General features: G+C 46.0%; 1 protein-coding gene across 2 annotated transcripts in view; it reads left to right on the plus strand.

The window, feature by feature from the left end:
• The first annotated feature begins 393 nt into the window (after positions 1–393).
• The window catches only part of LOC145349678 (secreted phosphoprotein 24-like), a 38,071-nt gene continuing 10,526 nt past the window's right edge, over positions 394–27,938 (plus strand). The window contains exons 1-7 of one of the 2 annotated variants that reach the window (XM_080198206.1): positions 397–583; positions 683–912; positions 1,120–1,223; positions 3,245–3,373; positions 6,723–7,004; positions 10,102–10,140; positions 10,264–10,442. In XM_080198206.1, coding sequence (XP_080054332.1) covers positions 861–912; positions 1,120–1,223; positions 3,245–3,373; positions 6,723–7,004; positions 10,102–10,140; positions 10,264–10,296 — 639 coding nt within the window. In that variant the 5' untranslated portion in view covers positions 397–583; positions 683–860 and the 3' untranslated portion in view covers positions 10,297–10,442. Of the gene's footprint in view, positions 584–682; positions 913–1,119; positions 1,224–3,244; positions 3,374–6,722; positions 7,005–10,101; positions 10,141–10,263; positions 10,443–27,938 lie in introns of those variants that run through there. The other variant, XM_080198207.1, reaches the window with a different exon arrangement.

The following is a 27,938-nucleotide window of genomic DNA, read 5'->3' on the forward strand; positions in this document are numbered from 1 at the left end:
ATTAAGTGTATTCCGAATTGTTCCTCCCTAACGTGGTGAATAGGATTAGCATTTTAACCATGGAACCGCAACCCCCCCCCCAACCCCCACACCCTTCACAGCTCCCCCACCCCAAATTATTGAAGGGAATCCATTACCTGTTCAGACAAAACTGAAGAGATAGCATTATACTCAGGCTTTATGTTTCATTGAAGGGATTGGAAACCTGAGCATGTAAACAACAGCGAGGCATTCCAATTCTCCTCACAAGCCAAGATTGGAAATTGGCAAGCAGAGAAACACACAAGAGGTGATTCATCCCAGAAAGAATGTGAATCTTCCACAACATCTGGGTGAAGTAAACACTCTCAGATCTTGCCCAAGTCCTTCCTACTTTCCACAACACTCACCAAATGAGCTCATCTGTGGTGGGTGAGAAAAATGGATTTGTGTGAGGACAGCAATGAAGCAACGGTAAAACACAAAATCAAAACCAAACAATCCCTTTATTCCAAATGAAAGCACGACTTGAACGAAGAAAACCAACATTTAAAAATAATGAATTAATGCCAAATTTGGATCCAGTTGATGCCCCTGTTACTTGGTGAGTTTATTCCATCGTCAGAAAGATTAACAAATGAACTGTTACATTTTTAGAACTAAACATCTGGCTATAATGGAAAAATATTTAATCATTTTGCAGCCACTTGGCAGCAGCTGCCCCTGCCCAGGATCAGCATATTAAGTCAATATGACTCAGTGTTTGAATGTGGTGAAGGTGAGGATATAAAGACTGAACGCTGGAAGGAAAAGGCAGAGCGAGAGAGAGAAGCAGCTCCTTTACTCTTCATAAGCAGCCAGCTGATCAGACAAGAGGCAGAATGAAATCCTTACTCCTCACCATTGCCGCAGTGCAGATCCTCCAGTGCTCAGGTAGGTACTGGAGAGAGAGAGAGAGAGAGACCTCATAAAGCAACACCTTCTTGCCAATGAGACTCACTGACTGAGGTGTCACCAGTATGTTAAACTGGCGAAACCAACACGGGACACTTCGCCTGTTGGTAATTTATTTAATCGAGTACAAAGCAGTAACTGGATTTTCCAGGAGGGTTTTACACAACCTTCTTTCTCTCTCCACAGGAGTTCCGAACCCTGAGGACGCTCTTAGAGCCGCAGTTATGAAGCTGAATGAAATAAGTGAGATCAGTCATTTATGCCGTACAGTCAGCAGCACTGTTACTGATGTAAGTTTGTCCTGCACTGAGTGTGTCTCACTGTCCAAAATCGGCAGGAACATTACCGAGCACAGTTAGACACTGATTACTAACAGGAGCAGAAGGTTATACTTCATCTCCTGGCCATGATCAAATTTCAGCGAGGTTAATTCCAATTCAATGTTCGATTCTGGAAATTGTAGATAGCAAGTTAGTGTAACAGTTGTGAATGGAATTTGAATCTCTTCCAAGATTGTTATTTGAGAAATATCAGCAGCCTTTCAGCATTTGAATGTTTTGCAAATAAGCACAGAGTAAATGAGGGGATTTGAACTCCCCCCCAGATCCCAATGACATGTGGGGTTTACATTGAGATCCCAATGAGCTGTGGGGTTTACATTGAGATCCCAATGAGATGTGGGGTTTACATTGAGATCCCAATGAGATGTGGGGTTTACATTGAGATCCCAGTGAAATGTAGGGTTTACATGGAGATCCCAGTGAAATGTGGGGTTTATATTGAGATCCCAATGAGCTGTGGGGTTTACATTGAGATCCCAGTGAAATGTGGGGTTTACATTGAGATCCCAGTGAGCTGTGGGGTTTATACTGAGATCCCAGTGAGATGTGGGGTTTACATTGAGATCCCAGTGAAATGTAGGGTTTACATGGAGATCCCAGTGAAATGTGGGGTTTATATTGAGATCCCAATGAGCTGTGGGGTTTACATTGAGATCCCAGTGAAATGTGGGGTTTACATTGAGATCCCAGTGAGCTGTGGGGTTTATACTGAGATCCCAGTGAGATGTGGGGTTTACATTGAGATCCCAGCGGGAGCATTAGTGAGCACAGTGAACCATCACCACCCAATCAAACACCCCGATATACCCCCACAACCCACACACATCCCCCACACACCCCATCACACCCAATCCCCACCCACACACAATCCCTATCCCACACCTACACCAAATCCACACACCCCATCATCACCCCACCCCCACCCTCACACCCACATCCCCCCACACCTACATGCCCCCACCCCCCACACCTACACCCAGCCCACACGCTCCCCCCACACACCCGAACACCACCATGTCTCACCCATACCCACCCACACCCAATCCTGAACTCTGTCCAATAATGTGTTTCTATTGCAACTTTAACATCAGAACCTCTCCAACGCGCTTCACAGGAACATTTTCGGGCAAATCAGACACCGGACATTCGGTCAAAGATAAAAAGCTTTCTTCAGGAGGTAGATTTTAAGGTACATCTTCAAAGAGGAGTGTGTGAACGAGAGAGACGGGGAGGTTTCAGGAAGGAATTCCAGGGGCTCCGGTAGCTGAAGACACGGCTGCCAAAGGGGATGCAATCGGGGGTGTACAGAATGAGATGAGTGCAGGGATCTCGGAAGGTTGTACAAGGAGGAGGTTAATGAGGTAGGGAGGGGCAAGGACATGGAGGGTTTCGGAAAAAGTGTATCTCAGTGAGGAGAGGGAGAATGTGACAGAGGCAGCAGAATTTTAAATTAATTCAAGTGGCTAGGAGAGAGTGCGATGTGATAATCGAGTTTAACAGAGACATCGATGAGAGTTTCACCAGGCTGAATCCACATTGTAAAATGATTCAGAGCTGGGGGAGAATTCTCATCTAAAGGTACTGTTCGACATTCTCCACAACCTCCCACCACTCATAATCAGCTAGTTTACTGATCTGATTAATATACAATTCAGCCCTTATCATATCGAGTTTGCAACATTTCTTTACAACTGAGATTAGTCCTTTATAACATACACACAGTTAGTAGAAAAGGGAACTGGCCCATGAGCAATGAATTGAGCCCCTCGATTTGTTGATGTCTACGAGGACACCAGGATCCACCAGCAATCCCAAGTGCAAATACTGACAAACTATCAATGTATCTGCCACGGTGAGAGGGAGCCAGTTATTCAGGACATTTGCCCCTCCTGTTACTGGCAGTGGTAGGGCTGATAAATCTCAGCGCACAGCCAAGAGGACCCACGACTGACATCTATTTCTTAATCTAGCTTTCTCCCACAGGGAAACTTTCCTACAACGTGGACTTAGCTTTTTCAGTGAAAGAAACTGTCTGCTCCAAAAACTCTGGGCTTGAGTTTGATGATTCCAGCTGTAACTTCCGGCCTGCCAAGATCGCTGTGAGTACTGAGTTCACAAGAAAACATTCCCACCTTTTCTTCACTGGCGTAGCGCATATTAGTGACTCACTATGAAATTAACACCGCGGTAATGACCAACACTGTTTCTGAATGCTAACCCCATATACTAGCAGCGTGTTTGTTTTAAAGCCGGGAGTCAGGAAGTCTCCCTTTGCAAAGTCAGCAATATATTTATCCCTCAGCATAAAGAAAATGAATGGTTCCATTCATCAGAGCCCATGATCCCAGACAGGGCTGCTATATGTTGCTTTGCAGTAACAGCTCAGCTATTCAGCTCCACATGAAGTTGGGTTGACTTTTCTGAGTATTGGGATGGGGTTCAGGGCTTGAAATCTATTGGCCTCTACAGAGGACCCCTGTTCCAGAGTAATGGGTTACAGTGAATGAAGAGGTAATTTCAATAAATCAGTCAACATTAGGTGTGCTGGTAAGGCAGAATAATATTGGAACTTGCCAACAGGAGTAGGCATTCAGCCCATTAAATCTGTACCCACCATTCAGTAAGATCATGACTAATCTGGGGCCTAACTCCATGTATCTGCCTTCGGTCCATATCCCATAATGCCCTTTCTCAACAAAAGCTTATCTGTCTCACATTCAAAGATAGCAACTGATCTAGCCTCAACTGCCATTCATGGACAAGAGTTCTAAACCCCTCCCACCCTGTGTATGTACAAATGTTTCCTAACATCTCTCCTGAATGTTGTGGCCCTAATTTTTGGACTCTGCCTCCTAGTTCTAGAATCTCCAGCCCATGGAAGTGGTTTAAATTCCCTGTAAGCATCTTAAAGACTTCAATCAGATCAAACCTTAACCTTCCAAATTCGAGAGAAAACAGGTCTAATTTGCACAATCTCTCCTCTTAGCTTAACCCCTGAAGTCCAGGTGTCATTCTTGTAAACTTACACTGCATCTCTCCAAGGGCAGTATATCCTTCCCAAGGTGTGGAGTCTGGATCCACTCACTGTGACTTCAAGTGGGGCCTAGCCAGAATTTTGTATAACTGTAGCATCATTTCTGCATCTTTATATTCCTTTTAGTGGGAGTTCAAACAACCATACCATAGAACCCTACAGTGCAGAAAGAGGCCCTTCGGCCCATCAAGTCTGCATCAAACACAATCCCACCCAGGCCCTACCCCCATATCCCCACTAATCCCTCTAACCTAGACACTAAGGGGCAATTTCTTAGCATGGCCAATCAACCAAACCCGTACATCTTTGGACTGTCGGAGGAAACCGGAGTACCCGCAGGAAACCCATGCAGACACGAGGAGAATGTGCAAACTCCACACAGGCAGTGACCTGAATCGAACCCAGGACCCTGGAGCTGTGAAGCAGCAGTGCTAACCACTGTGCTACCATGCCGCCCAAGTCAATGATGTCTTTGGATCTCAGGGTTAGCAAAATTTGTCCCTTCTCAATTAATTATTTGAGATTAGTTCAGTGCATTGAAAAATTCCTATCATTTTTACGCTATTCAATTTCTCATGTTTGAGTCTTGTAGACTATCTGTTTGTAATAACTCCGCAGAGGCGAAAGTCCCGTCACCACATTACTTTGTTTACACCATACATCTGTACACAGCCAGCTGTCCAGTTGCTCCCTGCTGAATGCAAGCTGGGAGTCACTTGCTTTAAATAAGGAGCATGAGGCGCCCTGATTTAACCATCAATTAGGACTCATTCACACTCTAACAAGTTAACCTCATTAGCCTGGCTGAAGCCAGCTATTACAATAACTGCTAAAACTCATTTATTGTCCACGATAGAATAAAATCATCATTTCTGATCAAGGGAAGGTTATAGAATCCACCTCTTGGGTACAGATCAGCGTCTAGAGGCCACTGGCTAACACAAATCCACATTTTGTCCACAATACCGTTGTTTTCTTTGGAAGATCTCCCATTTTGTTTTCATGTCAGTATTGTTATTTTTATTGGAATTGTTGAAACAGAGCGTGGAGTTGAGGGCTGAATTACTTAACCCTTGCATGACTCAGTAGCCCCCCCCTAATGGCTGTTGGTGGCATTTAGACCCACCCTGGGACTCCTGATAACAGCTAGACAGAAGGTGGCTCACAGAGCTGTGTCATATTGGGAAGGATTTGCAGCCTCTGTAATGGGCCCCTGCTGGTTATGTACCCCAGGAATATCTGAGCATCCCAACATCCAGAGAGCCACCATTTTGAATCTTCCTTCCACAGATATTGGAATGGAATTCAATTTTTTTAAACTTTTATCTCATTCTTAAAGTCATAAAGATAATGCATTTCCAAAGATGTGCAGATTAGGTGGATTGGCCATGCTAAATTGCCTCTTAGTGTCCAAAGAGATATAGGTTAGGTGGATTGGCCATGCTAAATTGCCTCTTAGTGTCCAAAGAGATATAGGTTAGGTGGATTGGCCATGCTAAATTGCCCCTTAGTGTCCAAAGATGTCAACGTCAGGGGGATTAGTGAGGTAAATATGTGGCGTTATGGGCTTAAGGCCTGGGTAAGATGCTCTGTCAGAAGTTCTATGATTCCATGAATGCTCAGGACGGAATGGGTAACCCCAAACCATTCCTTACTATCTCCAAAAACCAAATTCAAATTTAATCCAATTCAAGGTCCCCACAAGAGAGAAAAACAGGACCCAAGCTGACAAGATAAGGCATTGAACCCCATCTTGAGCTTGATCCAATGTTTGATTGCAGGCAAAAGGGAAACTCTGGGTCCTCTAATTCATTCATTCCACAACCTACCCACCAACCCGCCCAAATACTCAAACATAAATGTCTAATTACTGGGAATGGTGACCGGAAGGAGTTAAGATATTTTTGACAACAAACAGTTGACTCAGTTAGTTTGGAGTGATTGGGCCAACAGCACAGAGAGGAAAGCCCACACCCCAACTTTCCAAACTCCACTGCTGCCAATTTCCAGTGGGAGGGATATCTGGAATATCCAATCCTGTATCCCAGTTCCTCAATAGTGGGATAACTATGTCCAAGATTTAATTCTCATTGGCCTTCTCCGTTGGGGATCAAACCCAAGCCCCAAAGCTTGCTTTCAGAGTGAGAACAGAGGAACCCAAGAGCAAGTCACAGCCATTTCCCAATCACCAGGTCAAGCTAAAGACAGTAGGTTGCAAATTCAGGATTTCATTGCCAGGGATGTAGCAACGGGAAGAGAATCTCACTAAGATTCATTCCAACAGCCAGTGTAGCCATGATGGGCTGAATCGCCTCAGAATTCTGCAGCGTAAAAATTCAGGGCAATAGCTGGTAAGAGGTTCAGGAATTACATATTAACAGTGCTGTTCCCAACCGTGCTTTCCGATTCCACAGGAAACAGCTTCATGCAGGAGTCGTGTGAAATACTTAGCCGATGAAGTACTGGATGTTGATGTGGAATGTCATGGCTTCAGAAGGGCCAAGGGTAATGGAGATTTGCTGGAGAAGATGAGAAACGACCGGGAAGTACTTCGAGGAGTGAAAGAACAAAGGGAGGGTCCTCAAGGAGGGAAGGTTCACAGTAAACCCACCAAAGCGGGAAAAGGTCGCAGAAAACTAGCAGGAAGGTTCAACAGTAATGGTGGATCATCAGAATATATCAACAGCAGTGAAGAGGTAATCTCCCAATCTTTTGAAGCTTTTAATCAGGTGAACATACCTCCCTCTTTCTCTTCTTCCGCCATCACCATTACTAATGTGTTAAAAAAGGTCACATTTCAGCGCAATTGGTGCCCTGACCCAATCATTCCTTCCATTCCCATAACTTTTTCCAAAAGTATTCTCTGTGGTGCTTTATGAAAGAACATCCTGAAGTCCACGTAGACCATATCCACAGGGGAGTCAATGACCTAGTGGTATTATCGCTAGACTATTAAACCAGAAACTCAGCTAATATTCTGGGGACCCAGGTTCAAATCCCGTCACGGCAGATGGTGGAACTTGAATTCAATTAAAAAAATATGGAATTGAGAATCTACTGATGACCATGAAACCATTGTTGATTGTTGGAAAACCCATCTGGTTCGCTAATATCCTTTAGGGAAGGAAATCTGCCATCCTTACCCGGTCTGGCCTACATGTGACTCCAGAGTCTCAGCAATGTGGTTGACCCTCAACTACCCTCCAAGGGTGGCACGGTGGCACAGTGGTTAGCACTGCTGCCTCACAGCGCCAGAGACTCGGGTTCGATTCCCAGCTTGGGTCACTGTCTGTGTGGGATTTGTACGTTCTCTCCATGTCTGTGGGTTATCTCCGGGTGCTCTGGTGTCCTCCCAGACCAAAGATGTGTGGGTTCGGTTAATTGGCCATGCAAAATTGCCCCTTAGTCTCCCAGGATGTATAGGTTAGGTGAATTGGTGGAGTAGATGTGTGGGGTTGTGGGGTGGAACAGGGTAGGATTGTTGTTGGTGCAGACTTGATGGACCAAATGGTATCCTCCTGCACTGCAGAGATTCTATGATTCTATAAGGGCAACTAGGGATGGGCAATAAATGCTGGCCAGCCAGTGACGCCCATGTCCCACGAATGAATAAAAAATTCTCTCATCTAACATGTGCATTATCTCCTCAAAGAAATCTATGGGGTTTACCAGGCATAACTGTCCCTTCAGTGGAATATTTGCTGACTATTTCTAACTATTTCTCTCTGTCTATTGGTGTGTGTTGATTCCATGATGACCCCCACTAGGCTTTTGCTGATTTCAGTTTTGGGTTGATTCTGGGGATCCCTGCCTGCTGTATTACCCAGTCTTGCTGCAAGTTTGTTGGCCTGAGCTCAAATGAAGATTGGGCTTTTTTTTACTGGTTTCGCATGGGTGGATAGAAAGCAGGGGGTGGGGGATGGGGGGAGGGGTCAGCAAGGCTGGTAGCATTCTGAATTTATGTTATTCATTCATGGGATGCAGGCATCGCTGGTTGGGCCAGCATTTATTGCCCATCCCTTGAACTGAGCAGCTTGCTAGGGTAGTTGAGAGTCAAACACATTGTTGTGGTTCTGGAATAATGTAGGCCAGACCGGGTAAGGACAGCAGATTTCCTTCCTTAAAGGACATTAGTTTTATCGACAATCAACAATGGTTTCATGGTCATCATCAAACTTTTAATTCCAGGTTTATATTGACTTCAAATTTCACCATCTGCTGTAGTGGGATTCGAATTCAGGTCCCCAGAGAATTCCCTGGGGGATTATTGGCCCAGTGACAATATCACTACCTGCAGTGGTGAGCATACCCCTGCTCCAGATCCTTCTCCAGCTTTCTGGCACACTGTCTGACTGGGAAGCCTGATTGTTTCTATCAAAGCTAAATGATGATATTTGCAGTAGGATCCACAATCTGTTTCTTTCAAGCTCCAAGTAGCAATTGGCAGGATGGCTATTTCATATCCTTCATCTGTTGGCAATGGGTTCAGAGGATCTGAAAGGGAGGCTGCTGCAGCCTGACTAATGTCATGGACAGGAGAGAGACAGGCAAACTGTACTTTCCTCAATGCTTGCCTATCCTCTGTAGCTATGGCCATCACAGTGGCCCAGGCATCTCAGTGAGGACAGTCTAGTCTGCAGAACTCTCTGCTTCACTGATGCCCAATGTCCACCCACAATGCAAACTGGCCACAAAAGCAACCTCAGCACATGGCAGCCACCTAGATTACAACAACTCCCATTTATATAGCACCTTTACCATGGCAAAGCAGCCCACGATGCTTTGCATGAGCCAGAATCTGACACCAACTCACAGGCAGAGATTTTGGAGCTGACGATCAAAGGACTGGTCAAAGCCATGGGTTTTAAGGAGCATCTTAAAGAGGGAAAGAGAGGGATAGAGTTTCGGGGAGATAATTCCAGATCTTCGGGCCTTTTGCAGCTGAAGGTATGCCACCAATGGTGGAGCTATTTAAACCAGTGATACACAAAACCTGTTGGACTTTAACCTGGTGTTGTCACATATAGGCCAGGCTGAGAAAGGACAGCATTGTAGGTTAGGTCAATTGGCCATGCTAAATTCTACTTCGTGCAGGGGGGATTAACAGGGTAAATGTATGTGGTTGCGGGGATATGGCCTGGGTAGGATTGTGGTTGGTACAGGCTCAATTGGCCAAATGACCTCCTTCTGCATGGTTGGGATTCTTTGATTCTATGAATTCTTTCCCTATCACAGTCACCATTACTGGGACTAACTTTTATATTCTGGATTTATTCAAGATCCTCCGGTTGCTGTGGTGAGACCTGAACCCTTGTCCCCATGGGCACTAACCTGGAGCCTCTAGCCCAGGGTCATGACCACTGAGCCCCATCTCCACCAATGTCTGTGGCTCGGGGTTTCATGCTTTGCTTGATCATGTTCCTGTGAAACCTCTTGTTGGGGAGAAGGGGGAGTATTGCATTAGATTAAAGGTGCTACATAAATCAAAGTTATTGTTGTACAGAGCAGGAATAACTTAGCCCAGCACTGAGCCACAGTGTCACATCTGAAATTTCAGAAATGATGATGGATGCTTTCCGCTTCTAGCCGCCACAGGAATCAAAGCAGAAAGCCTGGCGAAGGATTTAAAGTCCTGTTGACCTGGGGTGGGGATTTCCACTCTCGGGGCCCAATATCAGTTATACATGTTTCACAATATTATTTATTGTTTCATCTTTTGTTTGAAGATAATTTTGAAGTTTGTGAATGTTGGTTCCCTGTGCTAAAGATCTCTATCTTAATATCTCAATGCAGATGACATCAGAAGAAGCATCACGAGAGGCGTCTGTAAAGGTGAGTAGAAACGGGGACTTTGTGTGGGGGAATTGTCTCTGGATCAGCAACAATAAAACACTGAGTTCAGATTGAAGTCAGTCCATCTGAAAATGACCATGCTGCTGATTGTGTTGATTGCAGGAACACAGCGATGATTCAAGACTCCCACACTGACCCTGAATGAAATGTCTGAAAGAGCCAGCTTGGTGTCAACACAAGAAGACCTCATTCCCATTGAAGAAGATGTTCTCAATTGTCCTTTACTCCTTCATATATAAGGCAAACATGTTCTAACAATAAAAAAATCTCTGCGCTTTGTAGATGGTCTTATCTGTGAGTAGTTATTATTAACAAAGTCATTCTCTCTGACATGCCCCAGAGTGTTCTCAGAAATCATCGAATCCCTACAGTGCAGAAAGAGGCCATTCAGCCCATCCAATCTGCACTGTCAACAATACCACCTTGGCCCTATCACCATAACCCCACATATTTACCCCACTAATCCCTCAAACTTAAGCATCCCAGGTGACTAAGCAGCAATTTAGCATGGTCAACACACCTAACCTGCATATCTTTGGACTATGGGAAGAAACAGGAGCACCCAGAGAAACACACACAGACAGTGGGGGGGAACGTACAGACTCAGCACAGACAGTGGCCCAAGCCGGGAACTGAGCCTGGATCCCTGGTGCTGTGAGGCAGCAGTGCAAACCACTGTGCCACCGGGAATCAAACCCAGATTCCTGACGCTGTGAGGCAGCAGTGTTAACCCACTGTACCACCGGGAATCGAACCCAGATCCCTGACGCTGTGAGGCAGCAGTGTTAACCCACTGTGCCACCGGGAATCGAACCCAGATCCCTGACGCTGTGAGGCAGCAGTGTTAACCCACTGTGCCACCGGGAATCGAACCCAGATCCCTGACGCTGTGAGGCAGCAGTGTTAACCACCGTGCCACCGGGAATCGAACCCAGATTCCTGACGCTGTGAGGCAGCAGTGTTAACCCACTGTACCACCGGGAATCGAACCCAGATCCCTGACGCTGTGAGGCAGCAGTGTTAACCCACTGTGCCACCGGGAATCGAACCCAGATCCCTGACGCTGTGAGGCAGCAGTGTTAACCCACTGTGCCACCGGGAATCGAACCCAGATCCCTGACGTTGTGAGGCAGCAGTGTTAACCCACTGTGCCACTGGAAATCGAACCTGTGTCCCTGGTGCTGTGAGGCAGCAGTGTTAACCCACTGTGCCACCGGGAATCGAATCCAGATCCCTGACGCTGTGAGGCAGCAGCGTTAACCCACTGTGCCACCGGGAATCGAACCCAGATCCCTGACGCTGTGAGGCAGCAGCGTTAACCCACTGTGCCACCGGGAATCGAACCCAGATCCCTGACGCTGTGAGGCAGCAGCGTTAACCCACTGTGCCACCGGGAATCGAATCCAGATCCCTGACGCTGTGAGGCAGCAGTGTTAACCCACTGTGCCACCGGGAATCGAACCTGGGTCCCTGGTGCTGTGAGGCAGCAGTGCTAACCACCGTGCCACCATGCTGCCCCGGGTCCCTGACACTGTGAGGCAGCAGTGCTAACCCACTGTGACACCGTGCTGTTGTTAGTTTCATTTCATGATGAAGTAGGATTCTAGCACAGAGAGTGAGTGACCTGCCGACAATGTGCTTAACAACTGCTTTCCTCCGTCTAGTATCTACTGCTGGGAGCACTGACTTTGGCTGCAAAAGAACGGAAATAGTGAGAAGGTCGTCAGAAACATCACCCTTCTCTCCCCAGCATGGAGCTTGCTGCTGATGCATGTACTGGTCAAATGGCAACTTCCAGAAGTGTTGTGTAAAAGTGATACAGTCATTGACCTTACAGCAGGGAAATAGGCCCTTCAGCCCAACTTGCCCATACTGCCCTATTTTTTTAACCACTAAGCTAATCCCAATTGCCCGCATTTGGCCCATATCCCTCTATACCCATCGTACCCATGTAACTATCTAAATGCTTTTTAAAAGGCAAAATTGTACCCACCTCTACTACTGCCTCTGGCAACTTGTTCCAGACACTTATCACCCTCCGTGTGAAAAAATTGCCCCTCTGGACCCGTGTGTATCTCTCCCCTCTAGTTTTATACTTCCCTACCTTTGGGAAAAGATACTGACTATCTAGCTGATCTGTATCCCTCATTATTTTATAGACCTCTAGAAGATCCCCCCTAAGCTTCCTACGTTCCAGAGAAAAAGTCCCAGTCTATCCAGCCTCTCCTTATACCTCAATTCATCTGCTGTGAGGAAAATATTATCACCCAGAGGAATGGATTCCCTGAGAGTGTGGAGAGTGTGGTGGAGACAGGTTCGATCGAGGTATTCAGAAGGAAATCGCATTGTTATCTGCAAAGAAAGAATGTGCAAGATTATGGGGATAAGGCAGGGCAGTGGGATTGGGTAGAATACTCTTTAAGAGAGCCTGTGCAGATTAGATGGGCCAAATGGCCTCCTTCTGCTCTAGAAAGATCCTGTGAGTTCTGGGAGTGTGTGAACAGAGGAAAGAGCTTATCCATTTTAATCCAAACAGTCTGTCAATGCAGGACATTGAGTGGGTAAGGAGAAGCAGTGGCTCAGAAAAGAATAATAAAGAATTTCCAAGTCCTCTTTTCCAATGAGTACAATATCAAATGTCGACTGTAATTTTCCAGTCTTGCACACACCCCATTCCCAGTGAGGACAGAGAATTTGACACTCAGCCAAACCTCCACTCACTGCAGTGGCAGTGGGGAATCAGGCTCCTAACGTGGCCTTTAACAGAATGAATATCAATGTTTCCAGAAACTGTTGGCTCAGAGTAACAGCTGTTGGGTATGTGCAGCAGGGGGGGCGCATAACTGACATTTCTTATCCTGATGTTTGCATGTTCCTCTGCATTCTTTTCTTCAGATGTTTATTTTGAATCTGGCACCCCTTTCCGATCTCAAGGTGCTGGGGCAGAGAGGAGGGGTGGTGGTTAAGGGGTGCATTTCACAATTTCGCACTGCCATGTGTATAGTGCAGTGTGTGCGAGTGGGGACAGCGATCATTCTGTTCATCTCTGCTCCCCCGTTACTCCAGAAATCCTGTGCATCCAGAACTGTAATGTAACTTTCCCAGGAGAATTTCATTGTTCTGTGTTTTTTGCAAACTTTCTGACCACATTGCAGAGTTTGAAGATATTCCCACACTGTTCAGTTAAAAGCTGATGAATAAGTTGATAATTTTAAAGCTGGTATTAGACCCTGTTTGAGTTTAACACACATTTATATCATAGAAACATAGAAAAAAATTACAGCACAATACAGGCCCTTCGGCCCACAAAGTTGTGCCGAACATGTCCCTACCTTAGAGATTACTAGGCTTACCGATAACCCTCTATCTTACTAAATTCCATGTACTTATCTAAAAGTCTCTTAAAAGACCTGATCGAATCCCCCTCCACCACCATTGCCGGCAGTCCATTCCACGCACCCACCACTCTCTGAGTGAAAAACTTACCCCTGACATCTCCTGTGTACCTACTCCCCAGCACCTTAACCCTGTGTCCTCTTGTGGCAACCATTTCAGCCCTGGGAAAAAGCCTCTGACTCTCCACTCAATCAATACCTCTCAACATCTTATACACCTCTTATCAGGTCACCCCTCATCCTTCGTCTCTCCAAGGAGAAAAGACCGAGCTCCCTCAGCCTATTCTCATAAGGCATGCTCCCCATTCCAGACAACATCCTTGTAAATCTCCTCTGCACCCTTTCTATGGCTTCCACATCCTTCCTATAATGAGGCGACCAGAACTGAACACCAAGTGGGGTCTGACCAGGATCCTATATAGCTGCAACATTATCTCTCCACTCCTAAACTCAATTCCTCGATTGATGAAGGCCAGTACACCATACGCCTTCTTAACCACAGCTTCAACCCAAGCAGCAGCTTTGAGCGTCCTATGAACTCGGACCCCAAGATCCTTCTGATCTTCAACACTGCCAAGAGTCCTACCATTAATATTATATTTTGCCATCCTATTTGACCTGCCAAAATGAACCACTTCACACTTATCTGGGTTGAACTCCATTTGCCACTTCTCTGCCCAGTCTTGCATCCTATCAATGTCTCACTGCAACTTCTGACATCCCTCCAAACTATCCATAACACCTCCAACCTTTGTGTCATCAGCAAACTTACCAACCCATCCCTCCACTTCCTCATCCAGATCATTTATAAAAATCACAAAGAGTAAGGATCCAGAATAGATCCCTGGGGCACTCCACTGGTGACCAACCTCCATGCAGAATATGACCCATCTATAACCACTCTTTGCCTTCTGTGGGCAAGCCAGTTCTGGATCCACAAAGCAATGTCCCCTTGGATCCCATGCCCCCTCACTTTATCAATAAGCCTCGTTGGGGCACCTTATGAGGAATAAGCGAAAAGAAAGAAAAAGAAGAAGAAAGCTTACCTGCTCTCACTCCAAGTCTTTTTTTTAGGTTAGAGGAGGGGGGAGGGTGGGAGACACTAGATGTGTAAAGTCTTGGGTTTCCTGCCCGTTCAAATTTATTGGGGGGAAAAAAACCTTTCCAGGTCACACTGGGGCCTACTTCCAGTTTTACACTCCCGGTTTAGAGAAAAGAAACTCTGAAGAAAGTAAGGTAAAAATCCTTCTTACCTACAAGCTCTCTTTACTGAATCACCACTCCAACTGCTCCTCTGGAAACAATGAGGTTGAATCCTCTAAGGTAAGTACCTTTTAAAGGAAAAAAAAGCCCTCCCACGTCTCACTGGGGCCTACTTCCTGTTTTACACTCCCGGTTTTACACTCCCGGTTTTACACTCACGGGTTAAAAAAAACTTTGAAAATATCATACACACTTTAATTGAATTAATGATCATGATTCTCCCATCGTGATCCGCCATTTTTCTGTGGAGTCTGGCCAGGAGATGTACATGTTGGCCATTCTGCGAGTTCCCCGACAACTTTTACGATCTGCATGTGAGCACTCAGCTGAAGAAAAATGGTGCTGCAGGGAACCCGCTGAAAACCTGTGGTTCGCTGATTAGAATGAGTTTACTTACCTTAGATTGCCATTATCGAAATCCACACGGCAATCTCCGCCTATGTCTGCATCTCCCACCTCTTTGGCGTGATGTCACTTTGGCGCGAATCAGTAGGTTTATAAAAGTCTCAGCCTGGCGTGGCAGCCTTGAACTGGTGTGTGGAGGTAACTGCTGCTAGCGGAGCGCAGGGGGTGTTGCAGGCAGGCCCGACAGATGCCCGGTGGCCTTCCTCCTGCTGCCTTCAGGTGCTGGACCATTGATATCTGCGGTGGTGGGGTTGGTGGGGCGGAGGGGGAGAGGGGGGTCTTCCATTTCCTCACAGCTCCCTGGGTGAGGTTCCATCAGGGAGACCCACTCCACGTCCCCCGCCGAGCTGCACTGAAGCATAATGTGAGAGGCAGCCTCGAGGTCTCCCGCTCACTCTCCCCATTCTATGCTCTTTCCAAATTCCACTGAGCAGATGGATCTCAGTTTGCTCGATCTGGGTCTGGCCGTGTTAGTGGCAGCAGGGGTGGAGAAAGAGGAGAAGGAGGAGGAGGAGGCAGCTCAGGAGGTGGTGGCACAGCAGCAGCCACCACCAGTCCCTCAGGAAGGAGGGCAGGGGGCTGCAGCTGAGGGCCAGGAGGTGGGTGGGCAGCCTTCCGAGAGGGTGCACAGAAGGCGGAGGGTGCCAAGGAGGTACAGGCCCCGCAATTCCTTCGAGGCCCTCTCAGAGGAGGTGTGCCTCCTGTCGTTGTCATTGGCTGCGCCTTTCCAAGATCACGGTGCGACACATTTGTGGGGTGCTCTCACACCTGGTTCCTCAGGGAAGAAGCATCCCTGTGGATGTGAAAGTGATGGCTGCCCTCAATTTCTATGCCTCCAGGCTCCCAGTGGTGATGTAGCTGGGATCTCCCAGGCTTCTGTGCGCAGATGTGTGCGACAGGTCACAGATGCCCTGTGTGCACGGGCAAGGCAGTTCATTAATTTCGATGTGGGCTGTGCGCAGCAGGAGGCCCGAGCTCTCAGTTTCACCTCCATCGCCGGGATCCTGAATGTGCAGGGAGGAGTGGAGTGAATAAGATAAAAAATGATTTTATTCATTCCTTGGAGAAAATGCAAAATGCAAGTGCAATCCCTGGGCAGGGATTGAACATGGAGGTAGTGGGAGCAAGACCACCCTCCCTCCCCGCCAACTCCCCACCCCAACTCCTGCCCCTCATGCCCGAGTGGTAATCTCACTTCAAAAACCTTCCAACAAAACTGACATGCCCAGTTAGATGTATCTGTGCCAAGTCTGTTGTTGAGAGTGAGCTCTAGTAGATTTTTTCTTGTCTTTTGTTTTGCTCATCAGCTCTGAAAGTTTGGTCTGCCAGATATGTCCTACAGGACTTGGCTGGGTCAGTCAGTAATGATGCAACTGAGCTACTCTTGATGATTAGCATAGAAGCGCACCCCCACCCCCACTCCCCCACCATCCAGAGCACATTCAGTGTCCTTATCACCCTCAGTTCTTCTTCTAAATGATGTCCCAGATTTGGGGAGCAGAGATTCACCAGCTGACGGGTGGGGGTAGAGGGGATGGGGAGTGGTGTTAGGTGGTGGCCAGGTTTCTTTTCCAGTGTTTGACCTGGCGGCATGAGACTCTCACACTCAGTCCTGGTGGGGCAGATAGACCCACGATGGTGATGGAGGGATCTGCGATACTGGTAAAATCTGATTCAGTGAGTGTGACTGTAGGGGGATCTTAAAAAACTTGTGCGTGGAACAATTCTGTCAGGAGTGTTGCAGGAAAACCACGTCAGACAGTTTGAAGATTCATCTCCAGTTATTTTCTCCACACCCATCATTATCGATGTCATGCTGCGTCTGGCAATAATCCATGACAAATTTCTCAAAAACAGAATCCCAAATGGAGACATTGAGCAGAACAAAAACTTTGGACAAATAAAACAGGGAATAAATCAGATTTCCTCTTTCATGTTGAGTTGTTATCTTTTTCTTCTCAGTAATGATAAATCTTCTATAAAGCCCAGGCCCATTCAAAGCTGGAATACAGTCCCCGTATTGTTGTCTTTTTATCCTGTAAACTGGGAAGTGAACCTCTCATTTGGAGCACACATCCTAGGAATTTCTGTCAATGATGTTACATCTCTCTCAGTGTCACAGATACAACTCCTCAGATAATCACCTGACGAAAGCTCGCGATTCCAAATAAACCTGTTGGACTTTAACCTGGTGTTGTGAGAACTCTGACTGCGCCCACCCCAGTCCAATGCCGGCATCTTCACATCATAGATACTGAAGCAGTTCTTGTTTACATGCTTTCAAATCTGGACAAGATCTTAGGAATAGGGTCACCAAGAGAACACAATAAACTCACAGGTAATGGGAGTGAAATAGTTACTGTTCTTCAGTGTTTACCAGGCAGACTAATGTATTTGACTAACGTTAAAATCTTTGACAAAGTAATGGACAAAGTAGATGAGATTGAGGCATTAAACAAAGTTTATTTTACAGTTTATCTATTAGTCACAAGTAGAAAAACATATTAGATTTGCATGAAGCCTTCGATTTTTTCTTGTCTCATATAGACTCATGACTAAGGCCAGGCAATGTGGCAAATGGTCAATAACGCTGGCTACAAAATAACGGTGAGGAGAATAGGGGTTAAGGGTAATGAACCCAGGCGAGAGATTGTGTTCTAGCAGATGGGACTACTCACTGGTCAACATGAAGATTCAGAAACTGAAAATATAATACAAATTTGCAGCGTACAGGAACTGTGTACAAACTACAGGAAGACATTAATAAACTTACAGCACGGGTGAGCAATTGGCAAATGAACTCCAGTATAGATAATTGTGAGATAGTGTTTTGATAGAAAGAGTAAGGAGGTCATCCTTGAAAAATAATAGTGTCTGAATTGGGAAGGAGCAGTTAAACAGGGATGGTGCAGGGTACAAAGTACGAGGGTTCACTTTCAGAGGAATGGAGTTGAAAAGTTACATTACATTACGTTCGGGAGGAGATGGTATAGCGGTATTATCACTATCCAGAGGCCTGGGGCAAGGTCTGAGGAACTGGGTTCGAATTCCATGATAAAATTTGAATTCAATAAGAAGTGTGGAATTAAGAATCTACTGATGACCATGAAACCAGTGTCGATTATCAGAAAACCCCATCTGGTTCATTAATGCCCTTTAGCAAAGGAAATCTGCTGTCCTTACCTGGTCTGGCCTACATGTGACTCAGATCCAAATCAATATAATTGACTCTTAACTGCCCCTTTAAAAAGAGGGCAGTTAGGGATGGGCAATAAATGCTGATATGGATATGCCGGCGTTGGACTGGGGTAAACACAGTAAAAAGTCTGACAACACCAGGTTTTAGTCTAACTAATTTATTTGATAGTAAACTCACTAGCTTTCGAGGGGATTCCCTCTTCTTCAGGTGAATGGAGAGTTCTGGCCTCAGACAGAGCATATAAAGCACAGACAGTTTAGAGATTACTGATTAGAATGCGAATCTTTACACCTATCCTGCTGTTCAAGTCCTAAAGTGGCTGACAATGTGTGTGGAAGGAGCACTGATCACAGGTTAAAGAGATGTGTATTGTCTTCAGACAGTACAGTAAGTGAGGTTTTGCAAACCCAGGCAAGTCACGGGGACTACAGATAGTGCGACATGAACCCAAGATCCCTGTTGAGACCGTCCTCATGTGTGCGGAACTTGGCTATCAGTCTCTGCTCAGCGACCTTGCACTGTCGTGTGTCATGAAGGCTGCCTTGGAGAATGCTTACCCGAAGGTCAGAGGCTGAATGCCCGTGACCACTGAAGTGTTCGCCAACAGGAAGGGAACAGTCTTGCCTGGTGATTGTCGAGCGATGTTCATTCATCCGTTGTCGTAGCGTCTGCATGATCTCGCCAATGTACCATGCTTCGGGACATCTTTTCTTGCAACGTATCAGGTAGACAATGTTGGCTGAGTTGCAAGAGTATTTACCGTGTACCTGGTGGATGGTATTCTCACGTGTGATGATGGTATCCATGTCGATGATCCGGCATGTCTTGCAGAGGTTGCTGTTGCAGGGTTGTGTGGTATTGTGGTCACTGTTCTCCTGAAGGCTGGGTAGTTTGCTGTGGACAATGGTCTGTTTGAGGTTACGTGGTTGTCTGAAGGCAAGAAGTGGGGATGGCCCTGGCGAGATGTTCGTCTTCATCAAAGATGTCGTAGCTTCTCCGCTCCGGAGAAGTACTGGACGACCAAGGGTACTCTGTCCACTGTGTCCCGTGTTTGTCTTCTGAGGAGATCGGTGCGGTTTTTCGCTGTGGCGCATCGGAACTGTCGATCTATGAGTCGAACACCATATCCTGTTCTTACATAAGAACATAAGAACATAAGAAATAGGAGCAGGAGTAGGCCATCTGGCCCTTCGAGCCTGCCCCGCCATTCAATAAGATCGTGGCTGATCTGTCGTGGCTCAGTTCCACTTTCCTGCCCTCTCCCCATAACCCTTAATCCCCTCTCTTATCAAAAACCCATCAACCCGCTTCTTAAAAATATTTAGCGAGGCAGCCTCCACCACTTCAACGGGCAGAGAATTCCAGAGATTCACAACCCTTTGAGTGAAGAAGTTCCTCCTCAACTCCGTTCTGAACTGCCCCCCCTTTATCTTGAGGCTGTGCCCCCTAGTCCTACTGTCTTTTTTGAGCGGGAAGAGTCTTTCCACCTCTATCCTATCCATCCCATTCATCATCTTATACGTCTCAATGAGATCTCCCCTCATTCTTCTAAACTCTAACGAGTACAAGCCTAGTTTATTCAGCCTCTCCTCATAGCTCAACCCCCTCAACTCCGGTATCAGCCTAGTAAACCTCCTCTGCACTCCCTCCAAGGCCAAAATATCCTTGCGCAGGTGCGGCGCCCAAAACTGCACACAGTACTCCAGCTGCGGCCTCACCAATGCCCTATACAGCTGCAGCAAGACCTCCCTACTTTTATATTCAATCCCCCTCGCTATGAAGGCCAGCATCCCATTCGCCTTCCTGACCACCTGCTGCACCTGCAGGCTGGGTTTTTGCGACTCATGCACAAGGACCCCGAGGTCCCTCTGCACCGTCGCCTGCTGCAGTTTTTCGCCACGTAAGTAATAGTCCTTCCTACCATTCTTCCTACCAAAGTGGACCACCTCACACTTGCCAACATTAAATTCCATTTGCCATTTCCTTACGAGGGCATCTTTCAGTGTCTGTCAGCGTCTGGAGGAGGGTCATGACAGACACCTCCAGACGCTGAAAGATGCCCTCATAAGAACAGGATATGGTGCTCGACTCATAGATCGACAGTTCCAATGCGCCACAGCGAAAAACCGCACCGATCTCCTCAGAAGACAAACACGGGACACGGTGGACAGATTACCCTTCGTCGTCCAGTACTTCCCCGGAGTGGAGAAGCTACAACATCTTCTCCGGAGTCTTCAACATATCATTGATGAAGACGAACATCTCTCCAGGGCCATCCCCACACCCCCACTTCTTGCCTTCAAACAACCACACAACCTCAAACAGACCATTGTCCACAGCAAACTACCCAGCCTTCAGGAGAACAGTGACCACAATACCACACAACCTTGCCACAGCAACCTCTGCAAGACATGTCGGATCATCGACATAGATACCATCATCACACGTGAGAATACCATCCACCAGGTACACGGTAAATACTCTTGCAACTCAGCCAACATTGTCTACCTGATACGTTGAAAGAAAGGATGTCCCGAAGCATGGTATATTGGGGAGACCATGCAGACACTACGACAACGGATGAATGAACATCGCTCGACAATCACCAGGCAAGACTGTTCCCTTCCTGTTGGCAAACACTTCGGTGGTCACGGGCATTCAGCCTCTGACCTTCGGGTAAGCATTCTCCAAGGCAGCCTTCATGACACACGATAGCGCAAAGTCGCTGAGCAGAGACTGATAGCCAAGTTCCGCACACATAAGGACGGCCTCAGCCAGGATCTTGGGTTCATGTCACACTATCTGTAACCCCCGTGACTTGCCTGGGCTTGCAAAACCTCACTTACTGTGCTGTCTGAAGACAATACACATCTCTTTAACCTGTGATCAGTGCTCCTTCCACACACATTGTCAGCCACTTTAGGACTTGAATAGCAGGTTAGGTGTAAAGATTCACATTCTAATCAGTAATCTCTAAACTGTCTGTGCTTTATATGCTCTGTCTGAGGCCAGAACTCTCCATTCACCTGAATAAGAGGGAATCCCCTCGAAAGCTAGTGAGTTTACTATCAAATAAATTGGTTGGACTAAAACCTGGTGTTGTCAGACTTTTTACAATAAATGCTGGCCAGCCAACAACACCCACACCCTGTAAATTAATTTTTAAAAGATTAACTTGTTTTGAACAAAGCCAAGACAACAGTCCTGGGATCTGTATTGCCAAAATAACAAAGAGGCACTGAAAAAGATGCTAAAAAGGTTTCCAGCCGTGATTACACAGCATGAACATTGAATGTAATAATTCCCTATTGATCAGGTGAGCTTGAAGAAGTTGGAATCAAGTGAAGGCTTCACATCTTCAAAATGATTAAAATATTTGGCAGGGTACATGTAGGGACTTTTTCAGATGCTAAATATTGAGCCTAACTTTAGCTAATACAAAGATTCATGACTGTAGTATCCTGGTGAAAAACGTTTTTTTATTGACCAACGTACACTGGGAGAGAAGGACTGGGCACTCATACACTTCTCTGAAGTTTTATCACATTGGCAATTTGGTTATACCATTTCCAAAAGTCAATTTACCCAACCAGTGGCTCATCATGAACCAATCATCATTAGTACAGATCAATCATCATTAGTAAGTTGTCATATACCTTCGCCAATTACAATTATTCTCTGACAGCATAGGAATAATGAGTTCTAATGATTCCTTCCTGTCTATCCCATGGCCACCTGTTGTTCATTTCAGACCCCCTAAGCTGGTTAAATACTTTGTCTACTCAATAAGTTTTAAAGTTTATTTATTAGTCACAAGTAAAGCTTACATTAACAATGAAGTCACTCGGAATCATTAGTTTTGCCCTTGGCTTATGCATTTTCTGTTGATAAGGTGTGTCTAGAGTCCATGCCAATAAGTCAGACTTTTGAATAATTTACCATGCATTAAATTGATCTTTCTCTGCACCTTAGCCATGACTGTAACACTACATTCTGCACTCATTCATTTCCTTCTCTATAAACAGTATATTTTGTCTGTATAGCAAGCAAAAAACAATACTTTTCACTGTTTGTTAATACTATAATAAAACAAATCAGATCAAATCAAAATCAAATATGCTTCTGTGAATGTATTGTTATAAAGAATGTGGTTCACTTTACTTGACTATTTTCCCATGATGCCTTAGAACTCTATGCCATTAGCCAAGCTGTAATACACTTCAGAAATACATGTTTAAATTCTCTAACTGTGGTTATATCTGTTTCTATGCAGGCAATACCTCTATAAAATATATGTATAAAACAATCTGTGATTCTTATCCTAAGTTAATCCTCTCTGTTTTAATAGTCCTTATTGGTGTTTTAGTACCAGGGTATTTTGAATCTCTCTAATAGTACTTGGGGTAAGACCAACACTAGAGGCCATAAGTAAAAGATAATCCTTAAATATCCAAAAGGGAATTCAGGAGAAACCTCATTTCACAGAAAGCAATGAGGATATCAAGCTGGCCGCCAAATGGAATAGTTAAAGTGAATAAAATAATTACATTTAAGGAGAGGCTGGTTAAGTATACATGGGAGAAAGGAATAAAAAGATCAATGAAAAAAATGACATGCTGTCGAAACTTTGTTTTTGCACTCATTGCACACTAAATCTCAAAGGAAGCGACAATATATACTGCATGAGAAGAGGGTGCTGATTGGTTGACAAGAGGATTTTGATTGGTAGAGATGTTGCCATCGAGTGTGTACCAGGGATCAGTTAACTGCCAAATCTTTGCTTGAATTCAAACCAGGCAAGTTGACTTTGATAGATGAAGGCATTGCCATGGGGATTGAACCAGTGAATAATAAACTTGGGAGCCCAGCTGAGGATGGATCCCCCCCATCATTGACTCAGTTAATCTGTATATGAGGCCTTGTTCCAAACGCAGCTGATCATGGGCTTGCACTACCTGCAGTATAACTACAGTGCAGGATAAGTATCTGCCAACTCCATAAATTGCATCCTTGAGATAGTAACATAGCCTCAACATGGTAGCACAGTGGTTAGCACTGTTGCTTCACAGCTCTAGGGTCCTGGGTCGATTCCTGGCTCAGGTCACTGTCTGTGTGGAGTTTGCACATTCTCCTCGTGTCTGCGTGGGTTTTCTCCGGGTACCCTGGTTCCCTCCCACAGTCCAAAGATGTGTGGGTTAGGTTGATTGGCTGCGCTAAGTAATTGCCCCTTAGCATCCAGGGATGCGTAGGTTAAAGGGATTAATGGTATGATATGGGGATAGGTCCTGGGTGGGATTGTGTTTGGTGCAGACTCGATGGGCCGAAGGACCTCTTTCTGCACTGTAGGGTTCTATGATTCTATGATTCAACTGGTACACAGCTATAATGTGGATCCAATCCACAATCTATCACAGTGGTGGGCAGCCTGCAGCCTGGGGGCCACATGTCTGCATTCTGAGTGCAGCCCCTACGAGGTATTTTGTTGACTGTTGCCCGTGCGCATTCCGCTAATTCCCGTCCGTGTAGTTTTTGTTTCTGACCAGTCTGACTGATTCAGAGGTAAAGAGAGGGTGAGTGAAGTGAGGTGCGTGCTGGTTGCTCACAACATTGCGTATGAGAGCCGTGCACTCCGTCTCTGTCCAAAGCGACAATGTTTATTCTGTTTTTGATCATTTGAAGTTGATGACAGTTGTATTAAAGATGAATGATGAAGCATTTCCTATAACGCGTTAGGAAATATTTGACGTTTAGTGAACAAGTCAGATTTCAGTCTTGCAGCCATGGAAATGAAGGAAGACCACTCACGCCCGTGACTATCATCATATTTCACAAGAACTGTATTAGTTTGAACAAGATGGATAATGTATTTCGATGCCACAATGTTTGAAGATGATTTTAAATTGTTAGTGACACTATTGACTAAAGTATTTTCTCATGGATTTCCCAATGGTATAAGTTTACCTCAGCTTTAGCTTCTGATTTAAACAGTGGGATTCAAATCCCACTGAAAAGATTTAAATCCCGATTGACATTCCAAAGAGAGGCTGGAATTTTACCAGCATGCCATCTCCGGAATCGGGATGGTGAGGTTCGCACAACGGCATTCTCCTTTGGCCTTGGGCAGCAAGGCAGTAAAATTCTGGCAAGAGACTGCCACGCTCTCAGATATGCCGGCCGGACTTCTCCAACCGTTCACATCCCGCTGCCGCTGCCAGCGAGAACGGGGAATCTGGTACACAACCAAGTCACTGTTCACTGCAGCGGGACCAGAGAATCCCAGTCATGGTGCGAGGTCTGAGAATCCAAGCTGCAGAGCAAGATAGGGGAACCACAACCCTGGGCAAATCTGGAGAATCCCAGCCACGAGCGAGGTCGGAGAATCCCACCCGTGGGCAAGGTCGAAGAATCCCAACCACAGGCGAGGTTGGAGAATCCCAGCCGTGAGCGAGGTTGGAGAATCCCAGCCATGAGTGAGGTTGGAGAATCCCAGCCGTGAGCGAGGTTGGAGAATCCCAGCCGTGAGCGAGGTTGGAGAATCCCAGCCGTGAGCGAGGTCGGAGAATCCCAGCCGTGAGCGAGGTTGGAGAATCCCAGCCGTGAGCGAGGTCGGAGAATCCCAGCCGTGAGCGAGGTCGGAGAATCCCAGCCGAGAGCGAGGTCGGAGAATCCCAGCCGTGAGCGAGGTCGGAGAATCCCAGCCGAGAGCGAGGTCGGAAAATCCCAGCCATGGGGCAAGGTCAGAGAATCCCAGCCAGGGTCGAGGTCGGAGAATCCCAACCACAAGCGAGGTTGGAAAATCCCAGCTACGAGCGAGGCCGGAAAATCCCAGCTGAGAGCGAGGTCGGAGGATCCCAGCCACGGGGCAAGGGCGGAGAATCCCAGCCGTGAACGAGGTTGGAGGTTCCCAGCCATGGGACGAGGGTGGAGATTCCCAGTCATGGTGCGACGTTGGAGAATCCCAGCCAAGTGTGGGTTTGGAGAATTCCAGCCGCCATCTCTTGATAACAATATTAAACAGCTTTATTGATAATATTGTGAATAATATTAACCCTGATTCAGGCTGGATAAGTCGGTCAACTGAGTCCAATTTTAATATAAGTAATATTTTAGAAGGTGTTAAAGGAAATTTTAATAAATCCATTCCTCATCTATTTATAAATATTTATTATCTGTGAGAGGAATATAAATTGTTCTATATGTCCTACTGTTTTTGATTCCATTAACTTGCTTAAAAACACATCAAAGAGGCAGACACAGAACATAGATTAAAAGTGATCTGTCTGAAATGTAAACGTGCTCCATCCACTCTGTAATGTGACACCCTTTGAGGAAGAGTAGGAAAGCATTCTCCAATATCCTTGGTCAATATTTACCCCTCTGTCCACATTACAAAACTGAATGATCTGACCATTATCATGTTGCAGTGAAGGAATCTCGCCCTGTGCAAACTGGCTGCCACCTTTCTGACAGTGCAGCCCACTTTACAAAGAAGAAAAACCTGACATATATGTAGGATTTTATTTTCCTTTGGATTGATAGTCACCATTTGTCAGTAACACGGTTTAAGAAATGTGCTGCAACAGTCATCTGCTGAGTGGCTAGTTGTGAGATATGCTGAGGAAATTTCCAGCATTGAAATTGATCGCTATTCACTTTTTACCAACACAATTTCAGCAAGTTTACTTCCATGAAGCTCCGTCAAAACCTCAAAATGCACCGGAGCCAATACATTTTTCGAGGTGGAGTCACTGTTGACCTGTAGGGGGGCACGGTGGCCAACATACACACTGTGTAATCCCGCAAGCTGCACTGAGTAAATGACCACATCATCCATTATCTTGCCCGAGGGATAAATATTGACCAACGACCCATGTTTATCTTCTCCCAGGTCTTTTTTTTCAACAGCTTCCCCTCCCCCACAAAACCTGCGCAGGGTCCCGCCAGCTAAAGCCAGGAAGGCAGGAAACCTCAGCCACAGAATTCTCCACAACCATCAACAGGTCGCTCAGTCCAAAACAAACTTCTGCCCTTATTCCTACATAGGTGAAACTGAATAGCCTCTGTTGTTAGGGTTAGGCTGCCATGATATCTCTCAATGGCTCCTTTTCAGGTTCTGTTCTGAAATATACAAGATTCAGCTGTTTTGAGGTCCACAGAATCAGAGTTATCAAAATGAAGATCAGTCACTGTGAAGCTGGGCTGAAATGACCAGTGTAGCTGCTGTTCAAACCTACAGCCATTAATACATTTGTCAGTCTACTGGTTATTTTAGAATGAAGTCAGTGCAACAGCAGGGAGAGGGGCCAAAAGGTTTGAATCTGGTCTTCTTATTGATCAGACTGGCACCTTTTGCAGTCTGCGGCACAGTGGTTAGCACTGCTGCCTCACAGCACCAGGGATCCAGGTTTGATTTTGGCCTTGGGTCACTGTCTGTGTGGAGCTTGAATGTTCTCTCCATGTCAGCGCGTGTTTCCTCTGGGTACTCCGGTTTCCTCCCTCACTTCAAAGATGTGTAGATTAGGTGGATTGGCCAGGCTAAGTTGCCCCCTACTGTCCAAAGATGCGCAGGTTAGGGAGATTGGCCATGCTAAATTGCCCTTTATGTCCAAAGATGTGCAAGTCAGGTGGATTAGCCATGCTAAGTTGCCCCTTAGTGTCCAAAAATGTGCAGGTTCAGTGGATTGTCAATGCTAAATTGCCCCTTAGTGTCCAAAGGTGTGCAGGTTAGGGGGATTGGTCTTACTAAATTGCTTCTTAGTGTCCAAAGATGTGCATGTTAGATGGATTTGTCATGTTAAATTGTCTCTTGTTGTCCAAAGATGTGCTGGTTAGGTGGTTTGGCCATATTAAATTGCCCCTTAGTGTCCAAAGACATGCAGGTTTGATCAATTGGCCATAGAAATTGTCTTTAAGTGTACCAAGGTGTGTGGGTGAGGTGGATTAGCCATGATAAATTGTCCCTTAGTGTCTGAAGATGTGTAGGTTAGGTGGATTGACAATGCTAAATTGTCCCTTTGTGTCCCAAGATGTGCAGGGGATTGGCACAGGGTTACGAGGCCGGGGCAGGGAAGAGGGCCTGGGTAAGATACTCTGTCAGAGAGTCAGTGCCGACTCAATGGATCAAGTGGCCCCTTCTATGCTATATGAATTCTACAATTTGATGTGAGTTGATTGGAAGTCGGATATCACGATTCCAGGAGACAGTTTTGTTCTGTGTCTTACTGAAACTATTCTTGAGTCATTTGCTAGAAAGTCAGAACATTGCAATCCAATTTGCTGTGTTATGTCAGGAATTGGGAAAAGCTAATAGAGTTGTACGAAGGAAATACTGTGGCTAGGTGGACTAGATGAGCTGAAGGTCTCCTGCCTGACAGCTGTAAACCACGTCATGAGAAATTACTGACGATAGGTTATAAGGAAAGCCTAAGTAGAACTCTGAGCACAGGTACGAAACTTTGCAGGATTTAATAATAAGCGGTGTCCACAGAACAGTTGACCCATAGGGCCATGTTGGT

This window comes from Carcharhinus amblyrhynchos, chromosome 11, assembly GCF_965287045.1.
Source record: "Carcharhinus amblyrhynchos chromosome 11, sCarAmb.v2.hapA, whole genome shotgun sequence".
Taxonomy (NCBI): Eukaryota; Metazoa; Chordata; class Chondrichthyes; order Carcharhiniformes; family Carcharhinidae; genus Carcharhinus; species Carcharhinus amblyrhynchos.